This window comes from Streptopelia decaocto (assembly GCF_964273445.1).
Source record: "Streptopelia decaocto genome assembly, chromosome: 6".
Classification (NCBI taxonomy): domain Eukaryota; kingdom Metazoa; phylum Chordata; class Aves; order Columbiformes; family Columbidae; genus Streptopelia; species Streptopelia decaocto.
The window spans coordinates 57,966,826-57,989,873 of NC_138660.1; the positions used below are offsets into that span (position 1 = coordinate 57,966,826).

Consider the following 23,048-nt stretch of genomic DNA (forward strand, 5'->3'; position numbering starts at 1 on the left):
CCACCTTCTGTAAATCTGATGTTTATTGTATCAGTGCCAGTGTTTGGGATGCTTTAACAACTTTCAGTTTCCAAGATCCAAGTAATACTAGCTTTTTTTTTTTCTTTCTTTTTTTTGAAAGTTACACACACTGCTGGGCAGCTCTAATTCTCTCGACACCAGCTAGCCCCTCGTCCTCCAGTTTTGTGTCTCCCTTTCATGACTGCTCTTGCAGCCTTATCTTTTGCAATGTGGTTATACAGGATGTGACAGAACATGTACGAAAAGTAAACTTTCAGATCTTAATTTGAATGTGTTAAATTGATAGCAAGAGCTTCTACAAAGACCAGCTTTCAGTTACTAGTCTGGGGGTGAATGCGTGATAGGGATCCTTATTATTCAGATTGCTGCATTGTTTTCAACTTCCACAAATTCATCCAGCTTTCAAGAAACATGGGGTTTGCTTTTATGCAGGCAAAGCTCCTAAACTTCCCATTTGTTCCAAGAAGCATATAAGAATTCACAAGGCTTTATTCATCCTGTCAAAAGCCTGAAGAAGGGAGACTTTATTTTAAGGGAAAGAGAACAGATAATTGTGAAAAATATAGCTTGGGTTACTCCCTGCTCACTGTAAAAAGCATGGTGTAACTAAACATGCTGCTTTCCTATAAAACAAGTTCCAGATAGATTTATTGTTTAGGAATTCAATGCATGGAATCTATCCATTTTGAAGTGAAACAAAAAGGGTAGTTATTTCACATGACCCCAGAAGGATTTTTTTTTTTCCAAACTGTTGTGTTTCAGTATATGCCTTGTTAAAGTTGTGTATATATTAGGAAAACTAATCTATCATTTAAAGTTAAAAAAAAAACAAACCTCAAAATGTTTCAGTCTAAAAATAGCTTAAAGATACTTTTCCGAAGCACCTGAACACTGTTACATTTCAGTCTAATTCCTATCTGTTAAAAGATTTTATAAAAACAATTTCATCTTTGGCAAAAGTTGCGATTTCTTTTCAAAACAGAAGAATTGGTTGAGCAGTTAATGATTACAGCAGGGATCTAGAGATGTGGTTTGCAATTCAGTAAGGAACTCCGGTTCTCTGCCAGTTTAGCCACCGCTTATCAGTTGCTGTTGCAGAACAGTTCAATTGCTAATATTGCATCACACAATTCAATGTCATGTAAAGATACTTTTTAAAACAACTACAGAAGCACATCTGACTGTTTTCTTGAAAAAGATCTATAGATCATAAGTAGGACTTCAGCATGTGTAAAGAGTTATTTGAAAATACCTAACAAGATATGCTCAAAAATGTTTCCCTTGGCTGATGTTCTTTGCCATTAGAAAACCACAAACCAAAAACTAACATGTTTGCTTTTAGTTCATAATGTTTGATGGGGCTAATTATGCTTGAACACACACCATTCCTTGGGTTAAAGGTAGCTGGTGCATCCCATCAGGTCTCCTGTCAAGTTTGATGTGCCTTTCAATCTGTTAGCCTGTCCTGGACCAGCTCTGCAGTCCTCTCCCCAGAAAGCTGGGAACATTGAAATCACACAAGTCACCTGGGCTTCTTTCAGATAATTAGAACAAAATTTCACCAGTCAGGTCCTAATATGATAAGAAATAGAACTTGCAAAGTGAATTACAGCAGTTAATAATAGAATAGCCGTGGGGGTTTCTTCTCTTTAATGGGGAGAGAGGCATTATATACGCTTCAGTTTACATACTTGTCATTTGCTTTTCTCTAATATAGCATGCGTAACATCACAGTGCAGAAAGCCCACTATAGCTCTGTCTGGTTTCTTCTTCCCTCACCTCCCAGCACTTCCCAATGCTTATGGCTCCTCCTCTACTGCATGGGAACCATGGCTGCTCAGTACTTTTGGAAAATGGAAAAAAACCATCTGTTTTGTGTGTTGCCACAGGAACAGTTGGTAATTGCTATTCTGTTGCCCGTATTGCACCCTGATGCACTTGGTTGTTCTGTGTGTTACAACCATTGCAAGTCCTGGTGCAGCTCAACAGTTCTCAAATTTTGGATCCCTATGAAGTTATCTTTCAGGCTGTGAAGTTGCATGAAGGGGTGAAGCCAGACTTGCTGGGAACCCATTAGCAAATACAATCCTGAGGAAGCAGTGGGTGGTTTCTGGTGGAGACTTCTATCTTTTGTATTGGACAGCTGTAAATTAAACATGGAAATTTAATGTTGCTGTATACAGGAAAGCACAAGTACAGTCTGTAAGTCAGTTTTGAGCAAAGATCCCTTGTTTGTTAGCACAAGACAACACTGAAGTAAATATTTAGGAAAGTGATGGACTCTTAGCTGTGATAAGAAGGGACTGGCTTTAGCGACCATGGAGGTGTCTCCACTGTTATATTTTCCAGGCATTTTTCCATGTTCAGATTTCACTTGGAGCAAGCAGCTCTCAGCACACCAGGAGAGCTGGGAGTGGCACATCCCCAGCTACAGCGAAATCCACTGAGGACACTTTTTCGTGCAGTTCAGGTTTGCTGACAATTGTAGCTACAAATTCTGGCAGCCGAGGCTGTGCCCTGGTATACTGTGTAGTGTTTATTTTCTCCTCCCTTCATAATGCACATGCAGCTTTAGGGAACAGAGGTTTCTCACATCCCCAAGACATGTAGTGCAGTCTTCATAGAATAGTTTGGGTTGGAAGGGACCTTCAAAGATCATCTAATCCAACCCCACAGCCATGAGCAGGGACATCTTCAACCAGATCAGGTTGCTCAGAGCCCCATCCAGCCTGACCTTGAATATTTGTTTCCAGGGATGGGGTATCTACCATCTCTCTGGGCAACCTGGGCCAGTGTTTCACCACCCTCATTGTAAAAAAAATTGTTCCTCATCTCTGACCTGAATCTCCCCTCCTTTAGTTTTAAATTATTACCCCTTGTCCTGCCATAACAGGCCCTTCTAAAAAGTCTGTCCCCATCTTTCTTTAAGTACTGAAAGGCTGCAATAAGGTCTCTCTGGAGCCTTTTCTTCTCCAGGCTGAACAACCCCAACTCTCTCGGCCTGTCCTCATACCAGAGGTGTTCCATCCCTCTGATCATCTTGGTGGCCTCCTCTGGCCCCTCTCCAACAGGTCCGTGTTTTTCCTGTGCCGTATTAACCAGTCTGAAAACACATTACAGTTCAGTGAGCACTCTGAAACTTTCTCGAAGTCACACAGGGAATGGGCAACAAAATAAGCATCAAATAACCAGTACTTATAGCTTCCAGATTTATATCCACCAGTTGATTTCAGCCTTTTTATAGGCCTGCGTGTCCTAGGAAGCACATCTCACACGTAGCTGAGATCCTCTCATCCAGAAGCACCGGTTAACTGTGGCTAAAACCACCTCAGCTGCACAGCGGGGAGCAGGGGGCTGCTTTAGGGGTGAAGGCAACATCTTGGGGGTTGTGAGGCAGAGAGCACAAACCAGCACGTGTGTTCCTTCTCATCAGCTGGGGTTCGCTGTGGTCCTGAATCAGATTTGCCCATGTTGAGCAGCCCTGATGAACAAGGCCCCAGCTGTCTGCTGCCGCAGAAGCGTGCACCAGGGCAGGCTATGAAAAGTGTTGCACAACCCAGTTTAATTTAACCACATGCTGAATAAATATGCTTTTGAGAACTCTTTTGAAGAGATGTTGCCTAATTAATCCTGCAGGGGGTATAATATGTATATTTTTGAAATCTAGTTTTAGCATCATGCAATTAGCTTTTATGGCCTAAGGATTCTGATTTAAGACATTATTTAGTTACTAATGGTAAGCTGTTTTAATTAGAAATGCAAATGTATTTTAGATCCAAATGTATCTGAGCAGTACAATGTAAAAAGATGATTCACAGCTAACACCACTGAAGTGCCTCAAGTCTGGTATTCTTTGTACCTTCTGTATCTTGAACCCTGAGGATCAACATGATGTTCAAACATCTCTCTCAGCTGAAGCATGTGAAGGCTGAATAGACTTCTTTAGGAAATGGAATAAGTATTAATCAACAGGGATCCTTTCTAGGGCAGCAGAAGGAAAATCATAGCTTTAGGCAAGGAGGCAAACACTTTGAATGTTACAGTTATGAGTTCAGCACAGCAACAGCAAAGCACAGCTCCTGCCAGGGCACAGGTGCTGAGCAGACGGCAGCATCTTAGTTGACTTTGTCTTAGTATCAGAGAAATTACTCAGGCTTGAACACCCCAGGCTGCTCAGGAAGGGCTGTAGCTGCTCAGAGGTGTGCTACTGTAAAATTTGAGCTGGCAGTGTGTCTAAGAAAAGCCTCAAGCAAGGCAAGCTCCAGACAAACATCTAAAGGCTAATGCTTGCTGAATATTCACTGAAGTCACTTGTTCTGGAGATACTAAACTATCAGGCAGGTGGGTGTCTGTGATCAGACGTTGTACATTGCAGTAAGGGATCACCCATATTCGACAAAGTCTTTTCAGAATCAAAGAGCCTCTGCTGCTAGACCAGTCCAGCCCTTGCTGTTGTGTTCAAGCATTTATTTTTCTTAGCTACTTTGAAAGATGTGTCAAAAAGAAAGTAACTACTCAGCAACAGTGAAAATGGATTTTGTGATGATAATCTCTTATTAGACATGTTGCTTGGTACAGCTTTTTTACAGCTACTTGTGATTAGGTGCAGTGATATAGCTGGGAACTAAGTGGTACAGTTTATGAAGTGCACCTCTGCACATCTCTGCTAAGCTGGACATATAATTTTTTCTGTGAGGAGGCTGCTGGTAAGGAGCAATGGTGTAGGCACCGTGAAAGCCGTGAGAGGCTCCATGTGGCCTTCCAGAAGTCAAAACCGATGCGTTTCTCAGAGCTAACCTTGTTGGGAAGGCTGGTGGCTGGGTCAAGGCACTTGTGCAGCTTCAGAGGGCTGAGCCCTCGGCAGGGTGCTGTGGAGCACTCTCCTGTTCACATGCAGCAGATGCTCTCTGAGACTTCAAGTTCCCATCCTGTCTTGCTTGCTGACGCAGATAGAGTGTCGTAGTGACTTCGTCACCTGAAATTTGATGAACTTGTTGGCCGGCAGCATGACAAAGGTTCCTCAATGAACTGCTCCCGGCCCTGCAGAGCTGTCAAACAAAAAACCAAGACGTAGATTGTGTGAGCCTGTTATATGGGGTGGCAAGTGATGTTCTGATTTTCCTACTTAAGCTGAGTGAATTAAAGCTTCCTCTAACTGACAGTCTTGAGTGTGCAGTGAAAAGTCTCCTAGCTGCTAAGCCATTTCCCTGTGCTGTGTTCAAAGAGCAAAACATCGCAAGCACCAGCAATTCTTATCTGTGTGTTTTATTTCCAAACCGCTGTTTGCATTTACTTCATTCATTACTTCTTTTAATTCATCCCAACCAGTACCTTTGCTGTGAGCTTGTATTTTCCGCTAGTATTTCTGGAAGACGAGGGTGTGGAGAAAGCTGCTTTGGGCACCAGCCCTGAAGGCTCTGGCTGCAGTGTGTCTGTCGTCAAACACCCCAACCTCGTTGTTCTTGCTGGTTACGTGGTGTCCGCTCTCACCCTGCACCACTTGCAACTTATTCTTATTCCATTCTTTTCTTTTCAGGGGCTGTCAGAGCCTGAATAATTTAAGAGTGAACAAATGAGAGACGGTCATGGAGGACTCTGTTCTTACCTAGGCACAATTTGACAAGCATGTAGATTGCCTTGGGTTTCCACTGCACCTACCACAACTTTACTAAGAGAAAAGCCCCCTTTCCTAGTCATCTGTGTCAGTCTTGCTTAGTAAAGTTATTCAAGATCAACGCCTTTGGAATTGGTTGGTAAATGGACAAAGACTTTCTCTTTGCCCGGAGCTCCTGACAGCCTCCAAGTACCAAAGAGAACTCCACAGCACTAGAAAGCAAGAGACAGCTGCTGAATGTTGGAAGCTACTGCATTTGGCAAAAGAAGCTGACGCTAAGATGCACACAGTTGTGTTTGTTTGTTCTGCTTGTTTTCTGTGCTTTCCAAGCCCTGTGTGTGCCTGGAAAGTTTAATGACCAATCCCTTCTTTCTCAACATGCAGTTTTTCTTCCTGTCTCAAAAAGCTTTGGGTTCTGTTCTTGCTTTTTGTTTGTTTTTTTCCAATTCCAATTTATTTTGTCACCAATACTCTTCTGGTGTTTCAATGAAGCATTGTTTGGGGACATAGCCACATTTTCCTTTGAGGTAGAGAGACATTAATACAATATTCAAATGTCGTCCTCCTCCCTTCTCTCCTCCCATTCAGCAGAGTGGTCCACCTTGTCATAGAGGTTGCTGGCTTCAAGAGTAAGGCAAAGTTGACATTAGCAACAATGTAATTTAACTGAGAAGTTACTTCATTAAGTGTGGAAAAATTCTTACAGTAGTTCAGTTTGGGAGCTCCTGACCCTTCACAAAAGAATAAGGCTTGTGTTGTACTAACAGCTGCTTGGAAACCATGTGTAATAAAGTTTGATTTTGTGCCCACCACCAGGATAAAAGATGGTATTCGCCAACTCTGGTGCCCTTACTCTCCCAGCTGAGCAAAACTGCTTAGATCAAAGTTAAAAAGTCTGCTTCTATGTGGGTGTCTAAGCATTTCACAGTTTCTTATGCTAAAAGTAACAGTGTACTTGCAAAGGCCAGCAAACGCTGCTGCTCCAGTTCAGCTTCAAACATGGCATATTCCTCCTCATCTTCCCATGTAAGTTTCCATAAAACTTCAGGGTTAAGACTTTTTTACAGAACATGCATAAGTCTCCTATCAAAATATATCAAGGAGGATTTTTGCTTTGTGTTTGGGGCTTCGTTCTTTTTGCTGCTAGTGACACTTTTTCTGGAAACTTCAGGGTCGGGGATTACTTTATTTTTGTCACAGAATGAGGACAGTGTATATACAAAATGTAAAGTAGAAGAACTTAGAGAAGTGCTTCAACAATTTGTTTGACTAAATTGAAATAAATGTTGATTTGTTCAAAAAAAAAAAAACCAAAAAAAAAAAAACAAAAAAACAAAACCATGCCCTTTCTGGATCTTGTTAGTCTTGGCTTTTTATTTCCTTTCTTTGCTAAAGCAAAATGCGTGCCTCTTGACTTCTGAAATCTACTCTCCCAGCTGTGGGGCATTATGACAAGGCTGTTCCAATGTGCTCTCCCAGCTGATGTGTTGGGTTTGCTCTCACTGTGCTCTGGGCCGGTCGGGAAGGCAGGAGAATGAGTGAATGAAATTGAGTGCATAGAAATACTGCATCTGGCCTCAGACTCTGCTGTGTGAAGCAACTGCTGTTTTTTATTTTTTTTTTTCTGAGCTTTTCCACACCTTTTAATTCAGTACAAACCTATTCTAAAATGTTGTTGCTTTGTTGGGGGGATAAGCAAAGTTCCCTTGGAGGACTCAAGGCAGGCCAATAACATACCTATCTCATGGTATTTGGTGGTAGGAGCTGGCTAGGAGTATCTCACTTACTAACGTGTTGGTGACTTTACTCTGTGGATGTTTGTTCTCATTTTATTCCTGTCATGAGCCCAGGCCAGCTTATCTGGGGAGTGGGATGGGATTCTGAATGATGAATTTGTCAGGCTGACAGATGGAGAGAAAAGGGCTCAAACCTCCCACTGGAGAAGTCACAGATACCCGTCACAGTTGTAAGCTGTTACATGGAAACACATTTCTGAGCAGGACACCAAGAGAGGAAGACTGCAGATGTTTCAGCTGCTGTTCAAGTGCTTCATGCTGCAGGGTTGAGTTGCGTGCTTTCCTGAGAGTCTCTCCAGAGGCACAAGGGCATGCTCAGCCTTTCACACGCAGCAGCTCCTTGGTTAAGTGCTTGTCTGTAGGAAACAAGACCCTGCCCTCTGTTCATCTGAGGACTCATCTTCCTCTTTTCCACATGGCCTCCCTATGTCTGACAATAGCTTTAGGTGCACATGAAGCAGCAGATACAATAGAGATGACTTCTGTAGCTGTTCCTCTCACTAGGCACTCTTGGCCAGCAACAAAGCCACGTTTTATTCCAGCAGGCTCTCTCGCTGTGCTGTTTCTCTCTCTGCAGACCCTGCTCGCTCCTTCAGCACGCTCTCGGGATTTCGCTAACTCTTCTTGCAAGGTCTCTAGAGACCGTGCGCCTCTGTGCTGTTTCTCCAGGCTTTTGGTTTTATCTCGCTCTTTGAAACTTTCCCAGAACTGCAGTGACTTTTCTCTGACCTCCAGGAACTGGAGCTCTGGAGCCCTGACACTCCGGCTGGTACAACCAAGACCTGGAGACTACTTTGGGATGTCAGCTTTCCCAGCACACGCTGGATGAAAGCCGCATCTGAGCAACACCAGCTAAAAATAAAAGCTATTCAACCGAAGCTAATGGCGGGTTGCCATGAGTTATTGCTCATTAAAGTGAATTGTCAGATGCTTAACTTCGGCTAATCATTTCCTGCTGCGAGATCGGCCTGGTATGAAACGTACTCAAATGTGGGAAGGGGATTCACAATAACTACATTTAGCTAAGGGTGTAATTTCCTCGGACTCCCTCCGTAGTTAATGGAAAGAGAGAGGCTACTACATGGGGTAATTCCCACTCCATATCACCCTCGGGTAAAAGCACCCGCGGCTCCTTGTCTGCCGAGAGCCTGGGGTGAGCTGCTGCCTGCCACAAAAATGAGCGTCTCTGAGTGACAGCGTTGGCCCCAGCTGGGTGAGGGCTTCTTTTCTTTGCCTTAGGTAATGATCAGGATGTTGAATACTAAAACCAACGGATCGGTGACCATTTCCCAAAAGCAAAACCCCTATGCAAGATCCCCCAGGAGCATCCCATGCTTTGCAGTGTAGCTGAAGGGAACTCCGCAGGTCAACTTCTATCTCAAAGCAGTTCTCCTCGCCCCTTTTCAAGAAATATCAGCTATTTAATAAAGAAACAGTGTATTCTGAATGTCATGTGACTAATTCAATTTGTAGTCCTTTTTTTCCCCCTGTTCTTTTTGGAAGTTAGTCTTGATTGCATGCTTGGCAGAGGAGCAGAAAGTCAGATTTCGAGTTTTTACATTACAGTAATTGGAAAGTTTGTCAAGTATGTCTGCTTTTAGCCATGTAGGCTACTTTCTCTATTGGACTAGAAACTTTGGCATAAAATATTTAACTCTATACCACTCTTCTTGAGTTTGGACAAGAAGTGATTTCATCCACATAAATGGAATTGTGAAAATCCTGCCAGATTGATTTGTGCTTTGTGATGTTGCTTCCAACTTGAAACTTCAAATGATACTCCAAGACGCAAACAGAAAATTCAGATGAACAGTCTCAATTCTGCTAATTTGCAGGAGATTATTAAAGTTAGGGAAAACATTTGAACCACAGAGCAAAACTTGCATTTAGATTTCAGTGGCATAAATTGAATGTGTCTTTACCCTCTGGTGTGAAACTGGGTTCTACATGGTTTCATCTCCTTTCTCCCCCGAAGCGAAGTGCGGGGCAGGTCTGGGGCTGGACACATGTAAAGGGGGCTGAGCGGGGCTGGGACTGGATGAGGAGCCATGGACAACTCCAGGGTGAGTTTTGCGATTCCATTGCGAAAGTTTAACATAATTCTAATCTAAAGGGCTTTTCAAGGCAGTTGTCCTCTGTCATGGGCACTGAAAATTTCCTTATGTTCACTTATGTTCTTCACTGGAGCCTTTTTCAGAGGCAATGCCTGAGGAGATAGTTTATTTGTTGACATTAAAATTTGTCAGATTCATTATTTACATTGTTAGGAACTAGTGTTTTCACTTGAGGAATAGCTGTAAAGTGACTTTGTATTATCCAAATGTTGTTACCTCCCAAATTTTTGCAAATCCATGCCAGATTTTCCAGGCAGAATAGGCTCTACCGCTAAAACTGGGATCAGTACTGTCATCTGCCTAAGCCACAAAGTTTTGTAACCCTGACTTGTGCCAATAAAAATGTTTCACTGAGCGTGGTTTGGACATTTAACACAAAAGCACAGAAGGACCAAAGCAGCAGCTTTCATACCTCATTCTGCCATTTTTGCATCCTCTGAGTAGAGCTTTTGCCCTGAAGGTCCTTGAGCAGATCTGAAGAGGCTCTCACAGCAGCTTCCCCAGGGAGGGTATAAAGCCTCAAAGGACTGAGAGCTGTGAACTGGAGCCTACAGCCTGTATGGTGAAGGAGATGCACTCGGAAGAGGCAGGAGAGGGTGTATTTTGATGCTTTAGGTGATTCTTATTGTTTAGTGTAAAATACTAACCTAGAGACTTTGTTTGTGCATAGGGTGCGTCTAGATGACTCCCGCTTTCCAAGATTTTCTGGTGCAGAGATTCCCATTCTTCAGGAAATAATAGCTCGAGTAAAGACTGAGTTGGTCTTTCACCCACATCTGATTCAGTTCCATCTTTGTCAGAAATGTTATTTTACAGGAATCACTAAATATGGAAAATGGTCTCTGTCAAGAATAGCAGAGCTAATACATTTGCTCATTGGTCAGATTGTCATTATTGGCTTTCATTCATGAGTGGAATTATTTCTGCAAAAAAAATTAAATGCACATGCTAATAGGATTACAGAGTTCCCATTCTGGCCCATCATCTTTGACTTCTGTGGAAAAATTCTTTTCTCTCAGGCTGTTTTTCTGGGTGAAAAAAGGAGCCATACATAAATCAGAAGATTCACCTCTTGTCACCTAAGCCAAAATTGTGTCCTCTCACCTGTCTCCATAGCTATATTCTGTATTATACTTGTGGTTGTAGAAGCATCTTTCCTTCCTATCATATATAATCTCTGGTCAGTATGGATCAAAAGCAGAAACCTGATGTTTTCTTCTGTGTTGCTCTGAGAAGCCATTCCCTTTCCCATTAGAGATCTGAGTTCCTGCAGATGAGTCCAGTGCTGCATGAGCCTCATCAGACAGACCTTCCCTCCCAGGCGTGCTCTGGGGAATAGGGAGGTAAAAATAAAATGCCTTGTATTTATGTTCCAGCAGTAATTCCTGCTGACTGAAATGGGAATACAACTGTGCCTCTAAAACAGGTCTACGAGATTTTCATTTTTCCTTTCACCCAAGGTTGCACAGAACTGGAACCTTACATGTTTCAAGTAGAAGAGCTGTGCTTTTATAGATGTCAGTTCACCTGGTCGACAACAACAAAGATTTCATGCCTCAAGTAGTGCAAAAGCTCTGAATGTTAAAACTCTTCGGTCTGGCTGAGTATCTGTCACAGTCTTATTGCCAGAAGTTTCTTGGAGATTTGCTTAAGGGGTGTTTTGGAAACCATCATTTCTTCTGTCTGAATGAATGGTTTGGCCAGGAAATCAATCTAGCCACACTAGTCTGCTGACCTCCCTACACCCATTCCGCTTCATCAAATACCTTTTTTTAGACATGTGTATCCCAGGACAGTAGGGGCAGGATGACTGCTTGCTGCTGCATCTTTTCCAAAGTGCTCTCTGGCTTTTCTTAAGCAAACTGTGTTTCCAAACAGCTCTACCAATAGGGTTTGCAGAGCACATATGTGCTAGAGCACATTAACGTGTCCTTCGCTTCCGCTTGATCCACCTGGTGTCTGAATCTCAGGCTAGTATCAAGTGTCATGATTAATGTGTTTGTAGCTGTACGTGCTGTGGAAGCAGTGCAGCTCGCACAAGCACAGCTTAGGAGGTTGTCTCCAAAGTCTTTTCCTGGCAGATTTTTTGTTCTGCAGGTTTCTGTCTCTCATTTCATGAGCTCTGCTCTTCCTTGAGCTCCACTCCTGCCTCTGCGACCGTGTCATGGTGACCTGCTTTAAGTGCAAAGGAAATCATTCTCAGCAGGGCTGGCAAATGGAAAGTTTGACTTGCTCACAAATGCGTCCATATTTGCAGTTCCATTAAAAAAAGAAAAGGAAAAAAAGTCATGAATGTTGTGTGTGGACTCTCAGTGTGGTTTTTGGACAGTGCATGTTTGGTGATGGTGGGCAGTGAGAGGATGAGGTGGGAGTGCTTTGTACATGTGTAACGTGCTGGGTAGAGCAAACTCACCCCAGTCTGAGGGGCTCTCATGGTGACTGGGGAGCAGAGAGACTTGTACCAGCCTTTCTCTTCCACCTTCCTGCCTGTCCTCCAGCCAGTGGAGACGTTACCATGAAAGGCAAGATAAGGCCACATTCCCAGCCTTGGGCTCCAGACTCTGTCCTAGGGGGTTTACAGTGGTCAGCCAGGGCACTTCAGCGAACAAGGAGAAAGGAGGAGACTTAATATCTGCCAGGGTTGTGTACAGCGTGGCACAACAGAGATTTAGTAACCCTCTGGTAAATAGCCTTTTTTGTCACTAAAGGCATGACCTTGACTGGGAAAATCCAGAGCCTTGTTCACATGGGATTATTGCCTGGTGTAACACACCTCCCTCTGGAAAAACCTTTGGGTTGGCTTTCGTCATGGCTCACAGCTCTGGAGGCCAGATGTTCGGTCTGCAGAGGGTTCCTGGCTTTAGGTTAAACTTCGGACAAAATTCCTGCCATCTGGCAGGCTGGGCTGTGGGCCAGCTCAGTATCTGGGCCGTTTCTGCCCACCTACGGCCTTCACCAGGATGACAGGGGACAATGACTGACCATCACTTCCGCAGAATGGCCTCAAGTGAAGAATGCTGTGGTGTGGGTGGTGCTGTCCATGCCCGGCCATGGCTCTGCCGCCTGCGGAGAGGGGAGGGAGGCAGCAAGGCCAGATCTGGCCCTGCTTGTAAAACCAGGGGTGTTTCCTGGTGGGAAGGGAGGTCTCTACCCCTTCCATCTTGGACTTCAGTGTCCCCAGGTTTGGCCCTGCCTTAAACCTGCTGGGCTGAGGTGGGATTGCATGTCTTGTTAACAAATCCTTGGGGAGGAGGAAGCTGTCCCAGGCTCCATCTAGCTTCTTATCTGCTCCTTTCCCTTACTAAAAGGTAAATGGCCAAGGTGCCAGTGACTGGAGGTAGGGGTTTGGGCTGTATTACTCCCAAGCTGTAGTGAAAACCTCCCTGTACATTAATCAATTAAAATGTGGAAAGATCAGGTTGTCCTCAGTTCTCCTCAACCTCCCCCAGAGCCCAGACCCCAGCAAAGACAGTGAGCCCATGATACAGCTACTTACCCCAAATCATCCTTGATATTGGCAGCCTCTACAGACCCATCACTTCCAGTGTTTCTCCTTCCATGATTGCAATCTGGCTTCCTTTGCACCAGTAATTCCCCCAGTTAATCCTCCAGCAGCATCAGTGGGAGCATGGGGGGCACCCACTTGATGCAACCCTTTGGCGAGGAGCCCTGGAGCCACCCCCATTGCCCTCAGGGCTCTGGGTGCTACTGGGAAGCCAGGGGGACAGAGGGGCCAGGGCCCTTGCACAACCAAAATCACCATCGCGAAACCCTGAAGTGAACGTTGCTGACTTGCTGACGCAAGGTGTGCTGATAAACTCCCAAAGCATCACGTGGAGTCTGCCAGAGGAGACTATCTAAAGCCTATTGAGTGGGAGATAAGATGGCCACTGGCAAATATTATCTTGCACTAGCTGATTTCACGCTACTTTGTGTGCATGAAATAACATCAATGGGAGCTGGGTAAAGCCAGGCCTTTTTGAGATAAGACTGCTACTTTGCCATTATGGAGGAATGTCAGAAAAACCCCAGGAGCTCCATCTGGGATCTGTCCTCCTCCCAGCCCCTCTCACGCTCACCCTTGTCATCAGAAGACAGATGCTTGGATTTTCTTCCTGTCTGGGAAATGAACTTTGACTTCCTCTAGCTTGTTTCAATTATTTCCATGTGTTCTGAAAACCTCACTTTTGACCCCAGGTATGTAATAAATTTTTGGTTCAACTTCTGTCTGAGGCTGACTATGATTATGAAATATCATAAAACATTATAATTCTCTCGGTCTGTGTTTTACAAGCTGGCAGACAAGGCAGGCTGCAATCTCTGCTCGGTGCAGAGCCGGCTGTGAGCAGCAGCTCTGCCTGACAGGGTACAAGCTCTGCATGCAGGTAGCGGGAAGTGGCTTCTAAAACAATACAGGTAACTGTTCTCCAGGAGAGTAGCGCTCCCTCAGCATGTGTACTACCTAATATCTCTAATGATATTTATTGTTGAACCGGGAATAGCTGTATGCACCAGGCTATTTTCGTGTGTTGTAACTTATGGGTTTTTTTTCCTGCGGGGGTGGATAAGAGATTCAGAAATAACCATCTAAAAATCATAGAATCATTTTGGTTGGAAGAGACCCTCAAGATTATCAAGTCCAACTGTTAACCTAACACTGGCACTAAACGATGTCCGTAAGAAACTCATCTGCATGTCTTTTAAACACCTCCAGGATGGTGACTCAACCACTTCCCTGGGCAGCCTGTTCCAATGCCTGACAACCCGTTCTGTGAAGAAAAGTGTTTAATAACATCAGCTGACTGTTTTCTGATGTACAATCTGAGATGTATGTTATGGAAGTGTGACAATTTCTGAATTATGTAACAAAACAAAACAACAATTAAACTCTGTGGGATTAAACATCACAGCCCCTGATTGCTCCTGGGGAGGCAGTTAGTTGCCTTGCAGTGGTTGCAGAAAGGTGAAAGCAGGGCACTTGTTCCTAAAGGGCAATTGAGAAATCTTTGAGCAACTTATTTGCATTGGTTTTAAAGACTTACTAACATGGGCACATCTTTGGTGTGTTGCTTTGGTGGGAAGTACAGGAGGTTGCATTCATTTCTAAGCTGCTAGTCTGAACATGTGTATTGATAATCGCAGTTGGACACAGTGCAGCAGAATCTCCTGCTTGGATATAATGGATTTTTTTTTACATTTTAAGCCTGTTTTGTATCTCTTTTTTGGGAGTTTCCTTTGGTTTGAACAATTTGTCATATCTTTTAATTGTTCTTTCTAGTTTCTTCGTTCTAGGGAAGGTGTAAAGTCTTCTGACAAATTGCTCTCAGGGGCAAAGGAGATAATTTTAAGGTGCTTCAAATAACCTTCAAATGTTAATAGGTATTCTTACTAACACTAATGTCATTTGGGTTTGGAAATGGCCGAGAAACACTTATGGAATTGGAAACTGACAAAGTGTTGGTGGCTGTCATGTCTCCTGTAGTAATCTGCTTTTTGTGCTTATTTTCTTCCTGGCAATTCACAATGAATTCTGTGGGAGGAAGCTGAGAAATTCAGCTCTTTGATGAAAGCTTGAATTTTATGCTAAAACTAGATAACTTTGCTGTCTGTCATCTTTCATAAGGACAGATATTGTGGCAGGAAATGAGAGGAGTGTCTAAGATTGTGGAAAACGCCCATTGCAGGGCATATTCCTCTCTTTGGTGTGCAATAAACTTTGCACAATGTCCATAGGTCACAAAACCTTTTATCGAGGCAGTTTGTATTTCCATGCTTAGGACTGCCGAGTGCTTGGTGTGCACTAGGAGATAGAGGAGGTGCTGGTATGATCTCTCACCGGCATCGTTTTCTTCCAGATGCATATTCAGTCTCTTCCAATGACAATGGGGGCAAGTCTGACTCAGTGGCCAACTTACAACCTCAGCCATCCCTCAACTCCATCCAGAGCTCTCCTGGTCCCAAGCGCTCAACGAACACACTGAAGAAATGGTTGACGAGTCCTGTGCGCCGGCTGAACAGTGGGAAGACCGAGAGCAACATCAAGAAACAAAAGAAGGTGCGAGATGGAAGGAAGAGCTTTGATCTCGGCTCACCAAAGACTGGAGATGAAACCACTCCTCAAGGAGACAGCGCAGATGAGGTGTGTGTTGGTGTTTGTTGCAGGGAAGACCATGTCTCTGATAGTCTCCTCCATGGTGTGTGATTCACGCTTGAGTAAACGCAGTTCCCTGAGGGTCTAGAGGGAACAGCGAATCATTTATAAAACTGCATTGATTGAAGCTGTGTTGCAAAACGCGTTGTCATCCAAAGAGCAATGGAATATACAGGGAGCAGCATTTCAAAGTCTGCATATATTATTGTCCTTTGACTAGATTTTTTTAAATGGCCTATTAGAAAGCTGCCAAGGATAGAAATGAAGTTATTCTTGAGCAGCTGTTATCACTTTTTGCTGAGGTTCATATCATCTTTATCCTACCATGGCAGTCTAATGCCTTATTGAAAGAAAATGCTCAGAGAAATAGCCATGTTTCTGTTAAATCTACTGTGTATTTGTAACTGCAGTTTCTCTGAAGGCATGTTCTTTGCCAGAATAGCTTTTTCCTGATAAAGTGAATATGGAATTACAAGCTGAAAATGGAGAAGATATTAACTGAATGCAAATAGAGAAGCACATTTTTTAAAACTGTACATTGAGCCATTCTCCTTGAAATTAAAAAGTGCTTTTCCATCAGCACAGAGACAGCTGTAACTGCCTTAGTTGCTTGGGTGACCTATAAACTGTATTTCTGTAACTCATAGAATGCACCGAGATTAACTGGCAAAACCTTACATCTTTATTGCTTTTCTTTCATGATGCTTAGCATTACCAGCTATTCTCTCTATCCAATGCAATATTGAGCCACTATTATAACAGACTCAAAGCCTGGTAGTAGGGCTCAGATTTCTAAAAAGATAAAAGAAACCCGTCTCTGCTTCTGATTGTATTTCACTGTCCTTCAGAAGAGCAAGAAAGGTTGGGGAGAAGATGAACCAGACGAAGAGTCTCACACACCTCTTCCTCCTCCTATGAAGATTTTTGACAATGATCCAACCCAAGATGAGATGGTAAGACCTCTCCTACCATACCAGTTTGCTGTTTAAGTGCATTTCTCACGTAGCCATCTTGTAGTGGTCTTCTAGTAACCAGTGCCTAGACTTGCAGTTATAAGAGACACCTATATGCAAATCATAATCTAATGCCTTTCACCAACTGGATTTACAAATAGTGCCAGATAAGCAATTTAGCCCTGGCATCCCATTCCATGGCAGGTCAATCATGTGCTTGTGTTGTGTGTGGCCAGGAATTTCAGGCAGGCTGATAACATACGTTCTCCACGTCTGTTTTAAAAGTGCCATTGGTGTCTGGCAGTAGCAACAGAAATAGTAATTGGTGTCAGTCTGGGCCTGAGGAGCAGGACAGGTGCTGGAGGCTGCTTAAATTCAGAAATCCCACCTTCACCAAGAGTTAGATAGCTCGGGCTCTCCACTCAGGCTTTGTGTGTGATGGGATGCCGTGTGTGTCCAGGGATGTCGTCAGTCTGTGCCCCACCTTCCACTCTCTGCTTTGAAGTGCTTTAAAACTTGCAGATGGAAAAGCCTCCCCAGTGCTATTGTTTGGCATTTCTGGGGTATGTGGCTGATCATCACTGAAAGTTCCATCACTTCCAGTTGGTTCAGAAGCCCACAAGGCATCTGAAGTCCTTCTCAGGATGGTGGAAAAGGCTTTGGTCTGCTCATGGTGGTGGTGGTAGTTCTCTGCTGTTAGCCAGGGTCTCTTGAATGTTAAGTCAGAACTTGCTGTGGTAGATGGTATTGTGGCTTGCAGAGTCCTTCTGTTGCTCTCTTGGACTTGGGGTGAGAGTCTGTGAATGCGGCTGTGATGGAGGGTTGTGTTCACAGTCAGTGGGTCCTGTCTGCAGGTGTCCTCCCACACCCTTTCCTGGTGTGAAATCCATCCTCCTGTGTAGCTGTTTCCTGCTTTCCTGCTGGCATCTGTTTTTAGCAGTTGCACTTCTGTATCTCTATCCTCTGATTGTAATTACTGCATGCAAAGAAGCAAGGATAGGGGAGATTAATAAATTGTCAGAAAAAAAAAAAAAAACCACAACACAAAACCAGCCCAGAATGTTCTTGGGGAAGGTTCAAGCAGGAGTTTGGAAATACAGAGAGAGAAGGGTGCAAATATTTATGGGATTCGAAGAGCAGAATGGTGGAGGAAAGGATTCAGGGGCTTGCTGCTCATCTGTCAGGAAATGTTGTGACATTGTGGTGGCAGCAAGGCCAGAAGGAAGCAGCTGGAGCCGCGGACTCTCGCCCTTTGAGCGCCGCGTGTGCTGCTGGCTGACGAGGGGCAGAGGCGAAAGGTCGGTGAAGCAGAGTCGCGGTGGATCCCTACCCAGCACAACAGCATTTGCTCCTGGCTTCTTCCCCCTGGTGTTTAGCTAAATGGTTTTGGGTTAGTTTGCTTTTTTGTTGTTTTTTTTTTTTTTGAGGGAGTTTAGTTGGTTGGTATGTTTGTTTCAAAGAAAAGCATAACTGCTTGAGCTCGGGTCACTATTTTTGATTTTTAACATGCCATGTGATTTCAGTATTTCTTAAATACGTTTCTGACAGCACCAATGTTGTGGAACTAAACTGTTTTCCGCTCCAGATGTCTAAGCTTTATAGAGCATTTTGGCATCCTGTTTCTTCACCCACTCCTAAAGAGAAGTTTAAATAGAGCAAGATGCATCTGAAGCTCTTGTTCTTTCTCTTTTTCTTCCCCTACTCACTTTTTGCCATGGAGGGAAAAAAACTTAAGCTCACAAACATGGCTTCTGAATTCCCTGGCATGAGAGCACTGCATTAGCAATGTTTGAGCCATGCTGGAGCCAAAAGCTCGTTAACAGTGTTAATTTGGGCACAAGGCTCATGTCCTACTACAGCTCACGGGCTCAGGTTGGAGCAGCAGCAGCGTGGGGTGGTGGCAGGGACAGGGGGAGATGTCTGCACAGTGGAGGGATGGCACTTTTCCCCAAACCCGTCTGCAAGGCAGCAATAATCGTACCTTGCTGCTCCTGGAGGCTCTTATAAATATGAATTGCAAGTTATCTTCCTATGATAAATCTATGATTTCCTTCCTGGGGAATAGAAACACCATTTTTTTATTTGTCCCACACAAGCCAGACTCTCTCGTCAATCACAGGAGAGTTTTATTTTGCCCTGAAAGACTTGTAGGCAGCAAATATTTCCATATTCCCTTCAAAATCCTGCAGTTATTTACTTTTGAGAGATATTGAGCAATTTCAGTTAAAAGAAGGGAGAGCAACAGCTGTTTAGTGCCTCCAAAATTGGGCTCCTCCTGCTAGAATGGTTATGTTTGACAGTTATTGTTGATGTATTTGTCCAGTATCTCTTCAAAGTCCCTATTTTCAGGGTTTTTTTTTTTTCCTTCGTCTGTCTGCATTGCAGGTGAAACAGGCTGTCTGATCTTTTAAATTTTTATGACATTCCTGCATTACCAGCCTAATTCCTCAATTACCAGCCTGATTATATGTCGTTTTTGTTGTTGTAATTAGAACTGTTGATTAGATGTATTATTTGTGAAAGACTAGATGACAAGAGGAAGGCTGTTCATGCTTCTGATCTCTCACAAGGCTTCTGGTTGGGATTGGTCTCCTTTGCCTTTTTTGTCTCCTCCTGGGGCTGTGTCACTCCACAGGGCTGCTGGAATAGGTGGCCAGCAGCCTAATTCCTGCCATCACATTTCCACCTCTCTCTCTCCAGCACTATTTAATCCAGATGCATGTTCGTTGGCACCTGCACGATGACTTTGCTGAAATAGCTGCTCTCCAGAAATCCTTTATTAGGCAGCTGAGAGATGAATATGCTTTTTAATAATTTCAATGTAGAATTTATAATCATTTATCCATATTTAGCCCACATCAGCCTGCCAAAAGCAGGTTATCAAAGGGTTCATAGTTTTAGTTGATGCCTGTATTTTGTTCAGAAGAAATGTACATACAGGTGAGCTAATAATTCCTGACTCCCATAGCTATCTCATGAGTGTGGGTTTTCAAAGTGAGGTTTCTTAGGGCAAAGACCAAGGGGTGAAGAGGCCCACGTAGAGCAAAAACCTTAAACTAAATCTGAATATTTCACACAGAGACCAGTCTTTGCAGGGCCGTGGAGGATGCTTGGGTAGCACATTGATGAGGTCTCAGTGTTTCTGGAGATCGGTAACAACCAGCAGCTGTTGCCTGTGGCTACCTGAGTGTGGAGACACTCAAAGGCATTACATGATGTCAGGCACCAAAAATCGAATACCTGCAAGGAACAGGCAGGCATAGAGAAGTGGGTTTGAAAATATTCTAACTAATGTCAATAGGGAAAAGTGAGCATCTCCAGAGTGTGCCTGCCCTCCTGTGCCACGTACCTAGGATGGATGAGATACATAGGGATGTTCTCTCTCCACTGATTGCAGAAAGGGGTGAGAAAAGATGCACATTTTAGATGGCTGAAGTTGCATGAATGTGAGGTGTTATCTGAGTTCATTTAGGGTTGCAATGATCTGTGGGGAAGGGATTTGTTCCCCCTGTCTCCCTCCCCTACTGCCTGTAGCTCCATGTGCTCCTTGTACTTAACTGCATTTATTGAATATGTATGTATGGGGGAGGGGGTAGTTTCTTACATCAGTTTTTTGGAGCCTGCAAGACTGTAGTTGTCCTTTGAAGAAGGAACCAGCAGACATTAAGAATATTGTAGCCTGGTTGCAAATGAACTTCAGTTCTTCGATGCCGTTCCCTGGTTCCCAGCCCTGGAACTGCTGCAGAGAAATATACAGCAATTCTGTGCTTGTCTCATAGTATGGCACTCATTGCCCTGACTGTGCATGTGGTCCTCTAACCCTCCTGCTCCCCATCCATGTTTGTTCTCCTCTCTCAGAAGCTGCTTCACTGACCACTGGTTTCCTCCTCCCTTCTCATCCTGCTAACTTGCTTTTCCTTTGCAACCTGGTGTCTTGCAGTCCTCTTCTTTGCTAGCTGCTCGGCAGAGCTCCTCCGATGTCCCAACCGCTGCGGATCTTGTCAGTGCAATAGAACAGTTGGTCAAAAGTAAGCTGGTAAGTTTAGTATTGTGAAAACTGTGTACACACCAGGCCTAATACGACTCTAAGGAAGGGCTTTATAAGGTCTGCCTCCTGTTTCTGTTTTCCTTGCTTTTTACCTTCACCTGCTTTGCTTTTATTAACCCTGTGTGCTCTGCTTCTCAGTACACAGTCTAATATTTTTGCTCCCCATGTGAGATGAAACCTGCATCTCACGTTGCTTTGTAGACCCTGCTCTGCATAGTCAAAAAGCACTTTTGGAGAGGGCTTTGCAGAGAATGAGCTAATACTCTGTACTCTTTCTGGGGTCTTGTTGGTGTTCTTCCAAACGTTTTACACAGTGGGATGTTTTGTTTGCTTTGTTTTAAAGCTTGTTCAGAGGCACAGGAGTTTTCTACCCAACATGTGATTTTATTTGGTATTCTGGCTTCCTTGAAAAGACCCTCTAAAGAGCAGAACTGCTTGAAGTATCACAGCTGTGCTTTTATTTTACAAAGATTCATGTGTGGCTTTTAATCTGCCTTGTCAACTTTTTCTGACAGGGAGTAGAATAAGCAATAAAAATGCTCTGGATTTAATTTGTTCAAAAATCTCAGTATCATGCTCCCTCCCTGTTTGGTTCCATGTCTGCTGGACATAGAGTACATCCGGTTTAATATCTAGACTTTTCTTAAGTTTTCCCTGGAACAATTCAAAATATTAATATAAAAGATAAACCTTTTTCTATATGTCCCAGGACCTCTAAAATTAGATAAATGCTTGCTTTGAGCAAGTTTAACTTAATTAACAAGTCAGGATTAAAGCAGCATTATGATAAGCCTGCAAAGGTTAATTTCCTTAAGTATACTGAAAGGATGAAGAGAGTAAAAACAAAACAAAAAAGCCTGCAGTGATCATTAAATTACTGTAACTCTGTGCAAGCAGCTTTATCTAGCGAATCATTTGAGAGGGCTTTGGTATTTTCTTGGCTTGAGATGAAGATAGTCAACGTTCGTAGGGTGCTTCGTAAGGAGTAAGTGATGAAGGAGCTCTTTGTGACATGGGAAACCGAGGACATTCCCAGAAAGTTTACTCAAAATAGTTTTATTCCATCGAGGGACTAACAAATTGAGAAGTATTTCATTACTCCAGTTAGATGTATTTTCGGAGCATATTTTATTTTCTCTCCCCCACAAGCAGGCTGTTAGGTCAATTGCGATTACTTTCCAGGGATTTGGGGGAAACTTAATTATTGTGGAATGTTACTATGTATCCATCTATTTGTTTCATTTTGTGTTTTACTTTGCTACTAAGTATCCCCATTCACATTTTTGACAGAGAAACACTGACCTCGTGTAGTCTACCACTGGTTCTGGCTGCGACACCATGATGTTTTCAGGTTGTTTTGAAATAATTTGGAAGAGCTTTCTCATCCTAGGCTTACTGGAACATCTTTCTCCACCTTCTAGCAAAAGGACATCTTCTCTGTTTTAATGCTTTGGGGTGATGGGGGTGGGTCTTATATCAGCTTAAAACTAGTTTGGTTGTGTTTCACCAAGTCCTATGGGAAAGTATTGCTGGAGTTACAGGATAATGTTTATTCTGTTGTTCTTTGGGGTTTTTTTAGACCCTTGAAGGAGGATCTTACCGAGGAAGCTTAAAAGATGCCACTGGCTGCTTAAATGAAGGAATGACGCCTTCGACTCCCCCACGAAACCTTGAAGAGGAACAAAAAGCCAAAGCAATGAGAGGCAGGATGTAAGTTGTCTTGCTGTTTTTTCTTTCTGATATATGTACCCAAGGAGTATACATAGCTGCACTGAAATAATAGTTTGTAGTCAGTGAATGAGCAGACACTGGGAGTAAAACTGTGTTCTGCTTGCTTCTGTTTTGTCTTAACCTGTAAAAATACTTTATGAAAGCACTTACGCACCCAGGAAGGTCATTGTCACTCTTTAAATGTACAGCCTTTACCCCAGATAGCAAATACATGTTGCTGTAAAAGCCCCTGAACAGCTAGGCAAGTATTACTGAGAAGTTTGCCTTGGTAATGATGGCACTTCCAGATGTGAAATCATCTCTCAGAGTGGGATATGTGGCTGACCGTGTTAGCTACCTTCAAGGAAAAGAACAGAGAATCCCACTAGGATTTTTTTGAATTAGAGAATATTTTTTTGCCTCAGTTATTTGCAAAGGAAGAGGCAGAATTCAGATGCATTTGTGGTGAAACACACCACTGAAGAGAAAGTTTCTTTTCAAAAACCCTGATGTTTGTGGTAATAGGAGAGGAAAGAAATGGTGACAGCTCATGAAACTTGTTTTTTAAAATTATCTATACACTTCCACAAATGTAACAAAAAAACACTTGTGCCTTCAAAGCTTCTTATGATTAAAGCATT

General features: G+C 43.4%; 1 protein-coding gene across 8 annotated transcripts in view; it reads left to right on the top strand.

The window, feature by feature from the left end:
- KALRN (kalirin RhoGEF kinase) overlaps positions 1-23,048 on the top strand; it is a 513,163-nt gene that overhangs the window by 438,005 nt on the left and 52,110 nt on the right. For 6 of the 8 annotated variants that reach the window (XM_082056718.1, XM_082056720.1, XM_082056723.1 and 3 more), the window contains 3 exons: positions 15,401-15,684; positions 16,545-16,649; positions 22,277-22,407. In XM_082056718.1, the coding sequence (XP_081912844.1) occupies positions 15,401-15,684; positions 16,545-16,649; positions 22,277-22,407 (520 nt within the window). Of the gene's footprint in view, positions 1-15,400; positions 15,685-16,544; positions 16,650-20,589; positions 20,686-22,276; positions 22,408-23,048 lie in introns of all 8 variants that reach the window. The other 2 variants (XM_082056725.1, XM_082056719.1) reach the window with 2 other exon arrangements.